The sequence below is a fragment of the Malus sylvestris genome, chromosome 9 (genome assembly GCF_916048215.2).
Source record: "Malus sylvestris chromosome 9, drMalSylv7.2, whole genome shotgun sequence".
NCBI classification, from domain to species: Eukaryota; Viridiplantae; Streptophyta; class Magnoliopsida; order Rosales; family Rosaceae; genus Malus; species Malus sylvestris.
The window spans coordinates 11,647,874-11,661,216 of NC_062268.1; the positions used below are offsets into that span (position 1 = coordinate 11,647,874).

General features: G+C 37.9%; 1 protein-coding gene across 3 annotated transcripts in view; it reads left to right on the forward strand.

Moving 5' to 3' along the window:
* Window positions 1-13,343, forward strand: part of LOC126582165 (callose synthase 7-like) — a 35,290-nt gene that overhangs the window by 8,767 nt on the left and 13,180 nt on the right. The window contains exons 18-42 of one of the 3 annotated variants that reach the window (XM_050246182.1): window positions 176-257; window positions 351-400; window positions 515-601; window positions 717-827; window positions 1,045-1,166; window positions 1,252-1,333; window positions 1,419-1,582; window positions 1,676-1,799; window positions 1,927-2,030; window positions 2,141-2,255; window positions 2,341-2,492; window positions 2,743-2,852; window positions 2,944-3,063; window positions 3,150-3,218; window positions 3,324-3,522; window positions 3,616-3,727; window positions 4,459-4,581; window positions 4,702-4,820; window positions 4,925-5,008; window positions 5,202-5,314; window positions 5,391-5,620; window positions 6,049-6,846; window positions 6,955-7,005; window positions 7,152-7,337; window positions 7,481-7,993. The exons of 1 other annotated variant lie outside the window; for it this stretch is intronic. In XM_050246182.1, coding sequence (XP_050102139.1) covers window positions 176-257; window positions 351-400; window positions 515-601; window positions 717-827; window positions 1,045-1,166; window positions 1,252-1,333; window positions 1,419-1,582; window positions 1,676-1,799; window positions 1,927-2,030; window positions 2,141-2,255; window positions 2,341-2,492; window positions 2,743-2,852; window positions 2,944-3,063; window positions 3,150-3,218; window positions 3,324-3,522; window positions 3,616-3,727; window positions 4,459-4,581; window positions 4,702-4,820; window positions 4,925-5,008; window positions 5,202-5,314; window positions 5,391-5,620; window positions 6,049-6,846; window positions 6,955-7,005; window positions 7,152-7,337; window positions 7,481-7,729 — 3,756 coding nt within the window. In that variant the 3' untranslated portion in view covers window positions 7,730-7,993. Of the gene's footprint in view, window positions 1-175; window positions 258-350; window positions 401-514; window positions 602-716; window positions 828-1,044; window positions 1,167-1,251; window positions 1,334-1,418; window positions 1,583-1,675; window positions 1,800-1,926; window positions 2,031-2,140; window positions 2,256-2,340; window positions 2,493-2,742; window positions 2,853-2,943; window positions 3,064-3,149; window positions 3,219-3,323; window positions 3,523-3,615; window positions 3,728-4,458; window positions 4,582-4,701; window positions 4,821-4,924; window positions 5,009-5,201; window positions 5,315-5,390; window positions 5,621-6,048; window positions 6,847-6,954; window positions 7,006-7,151; window positions 7,338-7,480; window positions 7,994-10,746; window positions 11,101-13,343 lie in introns of those variants that run through there. One more of the 3 variants, XM_050246185.1, reaches the window with a different exon arrangement.

A 13,343-nucleotide genomic window follows, 5' to 3' on the forward strand; every position in this document is an offset into this window, starting at 1 on the left:
TGCTGAATTCATGTGTACCTGGTCCTAGAAATAGGGTATAACTACTCTCTTTTTTGGGGTGTGATCACTTTATTTTAGGGCCATGTTTCAGTTACTATAGAGCGTTTTTCCTTTCAGGATCCTTTGAACTCATATTTTTTTATTACTAATCTGTATTTGTATATTACGATAACAGATACTGCCACTTGTTGCACCAACAAAAATAATAATGAAGATGCCTATAAGTAATTATCAATGGCATGAGTTCTTTCCAAATGGTAATATTTCAAACTTTGCCATACCGCTTTTACTTAAAATGTTTTTAACTGTAGCCTGTGCTTACTACAAATTCACATTTGGAACTGCTGTAGTAACTCATAATATTGGCGTTGTTATTGCAATATGGGCTCCAATTGTCCTGGTAAGTGAACCGCTGAAGAAATTCTGTTCGAGTGAAAACTGTCATGTGATAAAATTTGCATTTCTTGTACATGCTTATGTAAATTATCACTTTTTAATGATTATTGGTGTATAGGTTTATTTTATGGATGCTCAAATATGGTATGCAATATTTTCTACTATCTTTGGTGGAATTCATGGAGCCTTCAGCCATTTGGGTGAGGTTGGTGGCAAATTTGTTCTCTCTGTTTTACATTTAACGTGTCTATATCAGTCTCAAGCTCTCAGCTAGTCTTGGTTTCTTCCCAATGATCCCTTTATAACTATTTGTCTCTCAGATACGGACCCTTGGGATGTTGAGGTCAAGATTTGAGTCTGTGCCTTCTGCTTTCAGTGATCGTCTTATGCCGTCACAAAATGAGGATGCAAACGAGGAAGGACCATTGATGGTACTAATTTAATCACTGTTTTCATATTGCTCTGTAGTACATGGAATTTAAGTTGATTTTGTGCCTCATAATATATTTCATACCATACATAAATGATCTGCGCACCACATACTGATGCAGGTAATTTGTTTGGTACTACTTGTCAATGAAAAAAACATGACTTGAAATCTTTTTTCTTCCATGTCCTTGACTAAAAGTAGACACTTTGATGTGGCAGAATGAGGAACGCCAACGAAAGAACATTGATGAGGAACGCCAACGAAAGAACATTGCTAATTTCTCTCAGGTGTGGAATGAGTTCATAACTTCAATGCGATGGGAGGACCTTATCAGCAATAGGTTAACCACTTCTTGCTCTCTAATTTACCTTTCAACGCAGTTTTGGCAAGTTGCTGATTATATCCGTTCAAAATAAACCTTACAGAGATAGAGATCTGCTGCTTGTTCCATATTTGTCAAGTCCTCTGTCTGTTGTCCAGTGGCCTCCTTTCTTGCTTGCTAGTAAGGTATATATTTTACATGCCTTCATATGTTAATTTTATGTACAAACCCATTCAGTAACTTTTATTATTGTTTTTTTCACATGTGAAGATTCCGATAGCATTGGACATGGCAAAAGATTTTACGGGGAAGGCAGATGATGATTTATTTAAAAAGATCAAGACTGATGATTATATGTACTCAGCAGTAATTGAATGCTATCAGACACTCAGGGATATTATAGATGGCCTTTTGGAAGATCAAGCAGATAAGATGTAAGTCAGAAGCATACCAGTTTGAATGTCATAGATAACCAGAATCAGCCTGCACAATTTTATCCTCCCTATATGTTTCATCTTACATAACAGGATTGTAGAGTGGATATGCGATGAAGTAGACGGTAGTATAGACCAGAAAAGATTTTTGACTAATTTCCGCATGAGCGGGCTGCCATTTCTTAGCGAGAGGTTGGAGAAATTTCTAAATCTCTTGGTAACATACTTCCTTCGATGCCTTTCTAAAATTTTTAGTGCTGAGTTTTTCAGTAATAAACTGATAGTCTAGACAATGTAGACATTATACATTTCCTTTCTGAGTACTTAAGTTGGTGCGTTGGCAGCTAGCCGCAGATGAGAACGATGATAATTCCATGCGTCAGATAATCAATGTCCTTCAAGATATCATGGAGATTATCACACAGGATGTTATGATCAACGGCCATGAGTGAGTTCTAAGAAATAAGTGCATTCTGGTGACAGAACAAAAACTGAAATAACCACCAAATGGGCCTTTCCATCTCCTGTGCTTTTATGGTTTTGTTCTTCTGTGTGTAGAATACTGGAGGCAGCATATAAAATTGATCCTCAAAATGTCAAGAAGGAGCAAAAGAAGGAGCAAATGTTTCAAAAGCTTAAGATTGACCAGAGAGATAAGGGTTGGAGGGAGAAGGTAACTTTGGGAGACATTCTTTTGTTGTTGACATTAACTGATTATCTAAGATTTTTGGGTCTTACTATCTTCTATGTTAACATAGGTAGTCAGACTTCATTTGCTTTTGACCGTCAAGGAGTCTGCCATCAATGTCCCTCAAAACTTGGATGCTCGCAGGCGCATCACCTTCTTTGCAAACTCCTTATTCATGAACATGCCACGTGCTCCCAAAGTTCGTGACATGCTCTCATTCAGGTCTGTCATTGTAAATGCTAAGTTTGTCAATGGTAAAATTAGGCAACTAAATGGAATAAGGAAATAACAAAAAAGCCCCCCTTTTGACATGTTTTTGAGACTTGGTTGAAGTTGAAAGATCAATATGGTTTTTCTTCCAACATTTGTGTTGAAGATATATGTCTCTTTCCTCTTTCAAGATTTTCTTTTATGCTTCGGGATCTGATAATTGCTAAAATAAGTTCAATATTCTTCCTGATTTATGGTTCAGTGTTCTGACTCCTTATTACAAAGAAGATGTCATCTATTCTGATGAGGAACTTAATAAAGAAAATGAGGATGGAATCTCAGTTTTGTTCTACCTGCAGAAAATATATCCTGGTGCGTGTCAGTCTCATATCTGCATTATTCTTTTCATTTTTTGAAATTGACTTGAACTTACCCTTGCCAACCAACTATGATTGCCAATTAGATGAATGGACAAATTTCCAGGAACGGCTAGAAGATCCTAAGAATGAGATTCCTGGGAAGGACAGATCAGAGTTAACCCGTCAGTGGGTATCTTACAGGGCACAGACACTTTCTAGAACAGGTCTGGATTAATGAGTAAATTGGTCTCTTGTATAATTATCATTTAAATATGTGATCTTATACTTTTAATCTGTATTTTTCTGCTAGTGAGAGGGATGATGTACTATAGGAAGGCTTTAGACCTTCAGTGTGTCCTGGAAACAGCAGGAGATAGTGGTTAGTGGTTTCTGTAACAGATAATGTGTTTCAAGAGCAATGTTATCTGATTTTGGTTCCAAAATTTTGTAGAAGCTAGTAAAGTGGCATATGGTTATGTTGCAGATTTTTTGGGAGGCTACCAAACCTCGGGGTTAAGCGAAAATGATGAGCAGGCTGAGCAGGCTTTTCTAGATCGTGCACAAGCTCTGGCAGATTTGAAGTTTACATATGTAGTTTCTTGTCAGATCTATGGTGCTCAGAAAAACTCCATTGAAGCTCGGGATAAAAGTTGTTACACTAATATCCTGAAGCTGATGCTAACGTGAGTCAATAGTGCCATGGGATGAACAATGAGTAGATTCCTTTGCTATTTAAATTGTTGATGGCATCGTTTAATTTGTAAACTTTTTTGTAGGTATCCATCTCTACGTGTTGCTTACATAGATACAACGGAGGAGCAAGTGAATGGAAGACCCCAAAAAACTTATTTTTCTGTTCTAGTCAAGGGAGGTGACAAATGGGATGAGGTATGGAAAAAGACTGCTTGTTCCATACACACTGAACAGTGCATAGCATAGTAGTATGTGCCTTGAACGGGAAATAAAGCTACTAATTTTTTTTTCTTCTATTGAAGTATATTATGCGCATAAACTGGAAGGAATCAGCTTTATTGTGAAAGTGAATTGTTCTGTTAATCTTGGTTCAGTTTTGTTGAGTAATAAATTTCTGTTATTCTAGTATATAAAATATTTTCTTGAATTATCTTCTTTTTTGTAATGTATGTATCTGTGCATGAATTGGATTTTTTTATTATTGTGGGAAAATAATTACTAATTCAAATTTGTGGTTTTTATTTTGGAGATGAAGACAAGACCAAGAATAATAACATAAGAGAGGTTGCATATTTTTCTTAATAAACAAAATAGAAGAATGTAATGGAGAGCTAGAGTTTCATAAATAAACAAAGGAAGAAACTTATTCTTATACAACATAGTTGTATAATGTATATATCGTTTTTGGGTGAAAGTAGAGAAGGATTAGGTGGTATAATGTATATATTGTAATAGTACTTTTGATTAGATGTCCATTTTGTTGTAGACAAGCTTCATCTATAAACAAGTGTCCAGGAATCTACACATAGAATAGAGTAATTAAGAGCTGGCCCGTCCTACCTGTATTGAGATTAGTGCACTCATATGAGCCATATCGAATGTAGCTAACAGTTGATAACTAATACTTCTGTTTCTTGCATTGCTAGGAAATATACCGCATCAAGCTTCCAGGTCCTCCTACAGATATTGGCGAAGGAAAACCTGAAAATCAAAACCATGCCATTATCTTTACTCGCGGAGAAGCCCTGCAGACAATAGACATGAATCAGGTAGCTCTCCTTCTGTCTTTATGTAAAAAATTATATACAAAGTGGGTCATTTTACCTTCTTATTGCCTGAAAGAGGAAAAAAGGGTGTTATATTGTGCTTTATTCATCCTCTTTTTCCAGGATAATTACTTTGAAGAAGCTTTCAAAATGAGAAATGTGTTGGAGGAATTCCTAAAGCGTCGTCGTGGGAACCGAAAACCCACAATATTGGGTCTAAGGGAGCATATTTTCACAGGAAGGTCAGCCCTTCAATATATCCGTTCAAAATTTATGGACCTTAATGGGATGATTAGTGGCAATTGTAGTGTTATATGCTTATTTTTCTTTTCCTCCTAATGTACAGTGTTTCATCACTTGCTTGGTTCATGTCGAATCAAGAGACCAGTTTTGTAACCATTGGCCAAAGAATTTTGGCAAATCCACTGAGGTAAGCCTTAAATTACATTTGACAGAGCCATATTCTAATTCTGTTATGTACTTCATTTCTTGGTTTGGGCTTGGTGAGAGGACTAATATCCATTTAACTCTAGCCACCAGAATCGTAATCCAATCCTCAATTGTTTGTTATTTATTTACTATTACCATTCCAGTACCTATCTAATGCCATTCCAACTTGACAGGGTACGGTTCCATTATGGTCATCCTGATATATTTGATAGAATCTTCCACATAACAAGGGGTGGCATAAGCAAAGCTTCAAAAATAATAAACTTAAGCGAGGATATATTTGCAGGTAATTTTCCATTCTTAACACGATCATCCACTAATTTAGTATTATATCTGCTGATTAATTGTGTTGATGCCTTCAGGGTACAATTCTACTATGCGTGGGGGATTTATAACGCATCACGAGTATATCCAAGTAGGCAAGGGGCGTGACGTGGGAATGAACCAAATATCACTTTTTGAGGCTAAGGTTTCAAATGGAAATGGAGAACAAACACTTAGCCGTGATGTTTACCGGCTTGGGCGTCGGTTTGATTTCTTCAGAATGATGTCCTTTTACTTCACAACAATTGGATTCTATTTTAGTAGTATGGTATGCTAGCGAGACTAATCTCATTTGTCTAATGATTTACTTTGTTCCATTAGTAGTTTATACTGAGTAGATTTCTCAGACAACATGTCAGATGTCAATGCAGTCTCTGTACTTCATTAATCCATCCTTTGTCTATAGGACTAGGTTGGCATTGCTTAATTCATGTTTGAGAGAAGATTTTCAGATGATTATACATGTTACTGACAATGTCCATGACAGGTACAATATTTATAGATGATAAAGCGGCCAGCCGTATTCACAATAAATTGATTGAATCTGAGAATTGCATAAATAGGAAGGGCATTATTAGAGTTTTGAGGATGTCTTTTGGTTGTCTTTGGCTTTATGTGTTTATGTGCTTGAAGGGATGTGGTATTTTACAACTGACTTATGTATTGCACCTTGACACGGACATTATATTGTTTCAGGTAACTGTGCTGATTGTATATGTGTTTTTATATGGACGTATGTACATGGTTATGAGTGGGTTAGAGAACGAGATCATGGAGAATCCAGCCATACATGAGAACAAAGCCTTCGAAGAGGCTTTGGCTACCCAGTCTGTCTTTCAACTGGGCTTGTTGCTTGTGCTTCCCATGGTAATGGAAATTGGCCTAGAGAAAGGGTTCCGCACTGCCTTGGGTGATTTTGTCATCATGCAGCTGCAGTTGGCCTCTGTTTTCTTCACATTCCAACTTGGAACAAAAGCCCATTACTATGGAAGGACAATCTTACACGGAGGATCTAAATACCGTGCAACTGGCCGTGGTTTTGTTGTCGTCCATGCAAAGTTTTCCGAGAATTACAGACTCTACTCACGCAGTCACTTTGTGAAGGGGTTGGAATTGCTGATTCTGCTGATTGTGTATGGAGTCTATGGGGAATCTTATAGGAGTTCAAATCTTTTTTGGTTCATCACTTTCTCCATGTGGTTTCTGGTTGCTTCGTGGTTGTTTGCTCCTTTCATATTCAATCCATCCAGCTTTGACTGGCAGAAAACTGTAGATGATTGGACAGAGTGGAAGAGGTGGATGGGAAACCGTGGTGGTATTGGGATATCACCTGACAAAAGTTGGGAATCATGGTGGGATGAAGAACAGGAACACCTCAAATACACAGTTTTCCGGGGAAGAATTCTTGAGATAATACTTGCGCTTCGGTTCCTTATTTACCAATATGGAATTGTTTACCACCTTGATATAGCTCATCACAGCAAGAGTTTACTGGTAATATTCGTGTTCTATTATATTTGACTAGTTGTTCTCCTGTTGGCCTATAAATAGTTGTTTAGCCTTAAGGCCTATTTTTTATGACTTTTTTCAATTTCTTTGCAGGTTTATGGACTTTCTTGGGTGGTTATGGTAACTGTTCTTCTCGTTTTAAAGGTATGCAAATAAAAATCATTAATAACTAGTAAGTATGTTTGATGCAAGGTTGTTTGGACTTGGTTTTGACTGGGTTACAGATAAAAATGTTACTTCTCTGATGATATGGTATATCTGATGTTGCTTATTTTGCATGTTTCCATCAGATGGTTTCCATGGGTAGACGAAGATTTGGCACCGACTTTCAGCTCATGTTCAGAATTCTGAAAGCGCTTCTGTTTCTTGGTTTCATGTCAGTCATGACTGTCCTATTTGTTGTTTTCGGCCTTACTATTTCAGATCTATTTGCTGCAATCCTTGCCTTTCTACCCACAGGCTGGGCCCTTCTTCTGGTAAGTTAAATGTTTTCTGTAGTTTAAGCGTCGAGAGTTTTTTCATTTCGAAAATACCCGTCTCAAAATTATGCTTAGAAACAATGTCCCAAACTTTTCCTAATTGTATTCACTAAACCAATTGTTTGTTTCATTCTTTCAAGATCGGACAAGCATGCAGGCCGATGTTCAAAGGGCTAGGGTTCTGGGAATCAATCAAGGAGCTTGGAAGAGCATACGATTACATAATGGGACTAGTGATCTTCATGCCGGTAGCCATTTTGTCATGGTTCCCGTTTGTATCAGAGTTCCAAACACGTATCCTCTTCAACCAAGCATTCAGCAGAGGCCTGCAGATTTCCAGGATCCTTGCAGGGAGGAAAGACAAGACTGCCTCTCGGACAGAAACTTAAAAATTTCCATCTGCATTGAAGCTTTTAGCATCTCTAAGTTCATATCCGCGATTAGAATATAATTTATCCTGTGAAAATCCATAGAATCACAACAATTAATTTTACGAGGAAGATTAAGTAGAGTGCCTTTGTAGTTGCTTGTCTTTCCCACTCACTGCCTATTCCAAGTTTCATGCATATCATTAGCTGCTACCATCTTTCCACTTATGATGTTAAATTGCATAATTTTGAACGTCCACCGGAATTGGTGGATGCTTCCAAGGATATATGGCCTCGTTTCGTGTCTAGGACTAGATTGATAACTTTCTAAATAGTGGCTTATTTATTCAAACTCAATCTTGTATACCAAACGAGGCCTAAGTTCTTGGATTTGGAGTCCTCTGCCTTTGAGTTAGGCACAGATTAGATCTTCTAAAGCACCGACCCTTTGTAACCAGATTTTTTCTCTCCAAATTTCTGTTTTCAATATGATCTTACATACGAAATTGAATGAAAATATTTTAAATTAGATAATATTGATTTTGTTTAGTACATGGCCAATAATTCAACAAGTGAGAAATGCTAGGATCAGTCATTAGCAAAAGAATTTATGCAAGGTTGTTCATGCAATTTGAGGATAATATAAGGTTACTGGTAAAAGGTTACGTGTTCAAGAAATAAAAATTTAGTCATTAAATGATTAACATAACCATCATCAGTTACTTAGAGCGTGGAATTCAACTTCAAACATATTGATAACTATGTAATTGAAGTATTGATAACATTACAACATGAACCATGTCCAAAGTCCGTAGTGTGTTAATATGCTTGTCCATATTAAATATCGAACCAGCATGTTGGTCAGACCGTTTGACCCAAATAATGAACAACAACAATCATTTACATGTCGTTCGTATTCATTATTTTTTCTATTTTATATCATTTGTACTCATCATTTTCATTTTCGTTCGCATTCTAATATGCTTGAAATATTAGAAAGCTAACAATAAAAATATGGAATTGTTATTTGCACTAAAAAAAATAAAATTCATGTTGTACTATTCACAAGTGTATTTTTCTTTTAAGCAACTCTGTCCCATATATCACAATTTGTACCCACACACATGTGGGCTGAACTTCTTTTGGATGGTAGGCGATCGCTCGTATCTCAGGTCTTGATGGTAACGGGGTCGTGCACGTCACCCTCTGCCACGAGAAGTTGGACTTCATCCAGGGGAGGCAGATCCAGATCAAGCCCCCCACGTTAAAATTTATAATTTGGCCTAATCGGATAAATGGTCCCGTAGTCATAAGGTATTCGGATGATAGCCTCTGTGGTAAAAAAATTCGGATTTAAACCCCTATGGTTTAAGTCTGTTAGGATTTAAACCCCTGTGGTTTAAGTCTGTTAAGATTTATGCCCTTCTGTTAAATAATGTTGACGTGGCTGCCACATATACGCCACGTGGCTGCCAAATGTCTGTCACGTGGCAAAAATAATATTTTTTTTAAAACCTGAATTTTTACAAAAAAAAAAAAACCCAAAAGCTCCCCCCGCCCTCCGCTCGTTCCCCCCCCCCCCCCGGACTTCTTCTTCTTCTTCCCGCCAGAGACCAGCCCCCCCCCCCGCCGGAGCCCTCTCCCCGCGCGACCCTCCTCCCTCTCCTTCTTCCTTCTTCTTCTTCTTCTTCTTCTTCCCGCCGGAGACCAGCTCCCCCCCTCGTCGGAGCCCTCTCCACGCGCGACCCTCCTCTCTCTCCCTTTTCCTTCTTCTTCTTCTTCTTCTCGCAGATCTGGGTTTTTTTTTTTTGTAAAAATTCAGGTTTTTTTTAAAAAAAAAATAAAAAATTATTATTTTTGCCACGTGGCAGACATTTGGCAGCCACGTGGCATATATGTGGCAACCATGTCAGCATTATTTAACAGAAGGGCATAAATCCTAACAGATTTAGACCACAGGGGTTTAAATCCGAATTTTTTTACCAAAGGGGCTATCATCCGAATACCTTATGACCACATGGACCATTTATCCGATTAGGCCTTATAATTTTCATGTCTCTCGTTTACAAGCTTCAGTATTAAAACCCAGTCGTTATTGTGGGCCAAATACAGAAGAAAGCAACAGCCAAATTTCTCCATTTTTCTATTCGAATTGGGAATTTCTGAGGAATTGGGTGATCTTTCGAAAAGTTGAGAGTTTTCTGAGGAAATTTGAAGGTTTTGGGAAATGGGTTTTCGTTAATTTGATGTGAACACATTGATGAATTTTTGGAGTAGAAGTGATTGGTTTGATGTTTTTTTAAGGAGATCTAAATCCTTCATTTTTTTTAAAACTACATGTATGTACACTACAGAATTATTCTCATCATTTTTTCTTCCCTCCCTTTATCTTACACTTTATTTTTTATCTTATTATTTTTATAAAAAAAATTAATATAAAATGTTAATATGGCTTATCCTAACTATTCAAGTATGAAAGGGCGAAAGAGGATAAAGATTAGAACAAGAGAAAATCCTGTTTCGTACACTACATGCACGTAGCTCTCTTTAAAATTAAAAAAAAAATGATGCAACGAGTTGTGAGCTTTTACAATTTATATGTGAGTAGTTATTTCACTTTTTGTGCATGATGTGCATGGAGTTGCATGGTGGGCACACGAGTGATTTCTCCTATTTTAATTAAAAAATTAAGAAAATTGATCATATATGTCAATTTCTCGGATATTACACGTGTCACCCTCCTGGCTTTAGGGGTCCCCACCTTCTTTCTTCTTTGCGGAGTCACAGTCCCCGCCCTGTTAACTTCGAAAATTAAGCAAATTCCGGTGAATTTAGAAAGCAGCCTCTCCGACAGCAGAAACACCCAAAAAAAAAAAAAAAAACACTTCCGCGCAGCTGATGAAGATTTGTTTATCACAATTCTCTAATTCTAAAAGCAAAAGCACTTCAAAAGGCATCTGAAACCCTCCCATATATCACCAATTCCTTTCTTGCTTCGAGAGCAAAGACACACTTTGCTTTCCTTTTCCCCACCTCCTTCCCAAAATATCTCTCTCTCCTATATTTCCCTCTTTAAATAGCTGAAAAGATCACATCATGTCTTCGCAAAATCCCACACTGAATAAGTGAGAGCTGAAACCGAGAGGAGACTGCCGAGGATTGGCGGTGCTTTTCGGAAATGGCGAGCTCCAGCGGTACGAAGAACGCGTTCCGGGGGCCGTCTCGATCAATTTCGAGGGCAATGACGAGAATGCCCACAAGGGTTTTGGAGTCGCCGAACGAGGACGAGTCGTTGGACAGCATAGTTGTGCCCCCGGGACTTCCCTCAATTGCTCGGATTTTTCGAGTTGCGGATGAGATTGAGAAGGATAACCCTAGGGTTGCTTATCTCTGTATGTTGTTGTTGCCCTCACGTTAGTTTGCAATTCATACTGTTTTGGAACCAAGTGACCAGAAAAAGTTTGAAATTGCTGTTTTTTTTTTTTTTTTTTTTGCATGAATTCGATCGTTTGTGTGCATAGTTTGGAACAAAATGTTAAATTGTGTTGGAAAATTTAATATTATTATATTAAATTTATTATTTGCACGAAATTAGAAGTTGTGCCTTTTGGTTGTGACTCTTTACGAATCACATATTTTCCAAAGAATATCTCAAATTCTATAAATAGGAAAGCCCTCTGTAAACATATACTAACTTTTACATTCACTTATTCATACATATCGTGCACTTGTTAGAGAGTTTTGTAGTGTCCCATTGAGTCCATATGAGGGAGTATTCAACACAATCGTGGTTCATTGGAGTTTTGTGATTTGGAGGGCTACTATTACAAGGACGTGGTCGTTGTATCCTGGGAGACAAGCGCCGATCAACCATGTAGTGGGGGGTAAACTTGTTTTAAGGACAGAATGTTCAACACTTGCTTTGACTGTATTTTCAAAATTTTCTAATCCATTACGTCATGTTCATTAAATATTGATTACTCATGTGCATGCATTACTTTGACGCTTGATTTATTTCTTGATTTTCTATGTGATTTAATATAACAATTAGACTCTATTTTTCTCACAAATCTTAAGACAAGTTTGATTGGTTTAATTGCTACTATGAATTTTCATTAGTAAAGCAATTAAATGGTTTGCATATTCTGGTTGTTGAGAAGAATTGCATATGAAAAACTTTATGTCGTGTTATCTTTATTTGATTATGCTATTTGGATATATGACTGATATTTGATGAAAAAATGGAACGTCTTTGGTTACTTTACAGTGGATATCTAATGTTTTGCATTTGCATATAGATTTGTTACTTTGTGGAATTGTTCACCGTAAATATTTTAATATATTCTGCAAATGTTACGAGGTTGATTCAATGACTTATATGGCTGTTTTCCAGAAAAGTCAGCACTAGTATCTTTTGGAAATAGGCGTTTCCGTTGCCCATTTTCCAAGTCGTGACTAGTTCTTTACCATGTTTTGTAGCAGTGCATGCATATGCATTATTTTGGGGCTCCAGTCTACTATCCCTTAAATTGTGTCTTATTTGTGTCTTCTTGATAATATGTTGACACATGTTCTTTAACTTAATTTATAACTTAACTTTGTTAATTTTATTTATTTAAAATTTAAATTTAAAAAAAAATCCAAAAAAATAAAAAACTGTTACCCAAATAGGATTCTTCACCTTCTGCTGTTGAGTGAACAAACTTCTCTATGGACGATAAATGCTTCGGTGGAGGTTTCGGTGAGGGCATGGACGGTGGGGATGATGATTCCGGCGATTTGGGAGGTGGCCGTAATTTGCTGGTGAGGAGGTCGACGATGAGGATGCGGGGAGTGATGAAGAAGACATTGGAGGAGGTGTATAGGGAGTGGCGGTGGTGGGAGGGGAGGTCGGCGGAGATTTCGGGGATGGGATTGGGGTGGAAGTGGTGGAGGAGTTGGGATTTGAAGAAAGGTTGGTGGGGGGAGAGGATAAGGAGGGTGCCCTGAGAAGGAGTGTGGAGGAGGAGGAGGAGGGCGGCGATGAGTCTGGGGAGGAAGAGGCCGGAGGAGAGAACGACGAGGCCGCTGCCGTTTTGAGGATCGTCGAGGAGTTCGGTTATGATGTGCTCGTGGAATTGGAGCATTTCGGGAGAGAGAGAGAGAGAGAGAGAGAGAGAGAGAGAGAGAGAGAGAGAAAGGAGTCGGAGAGTGGAGGGAGACCAAAACCAAGTTGGTTTTTCAGGGTCACGGATTCACGGGGGAGTTCTGAACTAAACAAAGTTAACAGAGTTAAGTTTTAGGTTAAGTTAAAGAATATGTGTCAACATATTAGCAAGGATACACAAATGAGACACAATTTAGGGGACAGCAGACCGGGAGCCATTATTTTGTTGTTAATTGGTTCGTTCATAGGGCCGTGGTTGTGGCAATTTTTTGGGTGATAAGGAAATCTGAAAGGATGTTTCTTTTCACTTAGAAAACAATGTGCCGACGTGCGTTGGTGAATAGAGAAGGCCTGAAAGCTTGAGATATCATGTGTATGGGTATACACAATAGATACGCTTTGTGTGGATTTCTAACCAGGGGGTCATATATAGTGAACACATAAGATGCATGACAGCAGTAAGTAATGAAACCAATGAAATGTGAAATG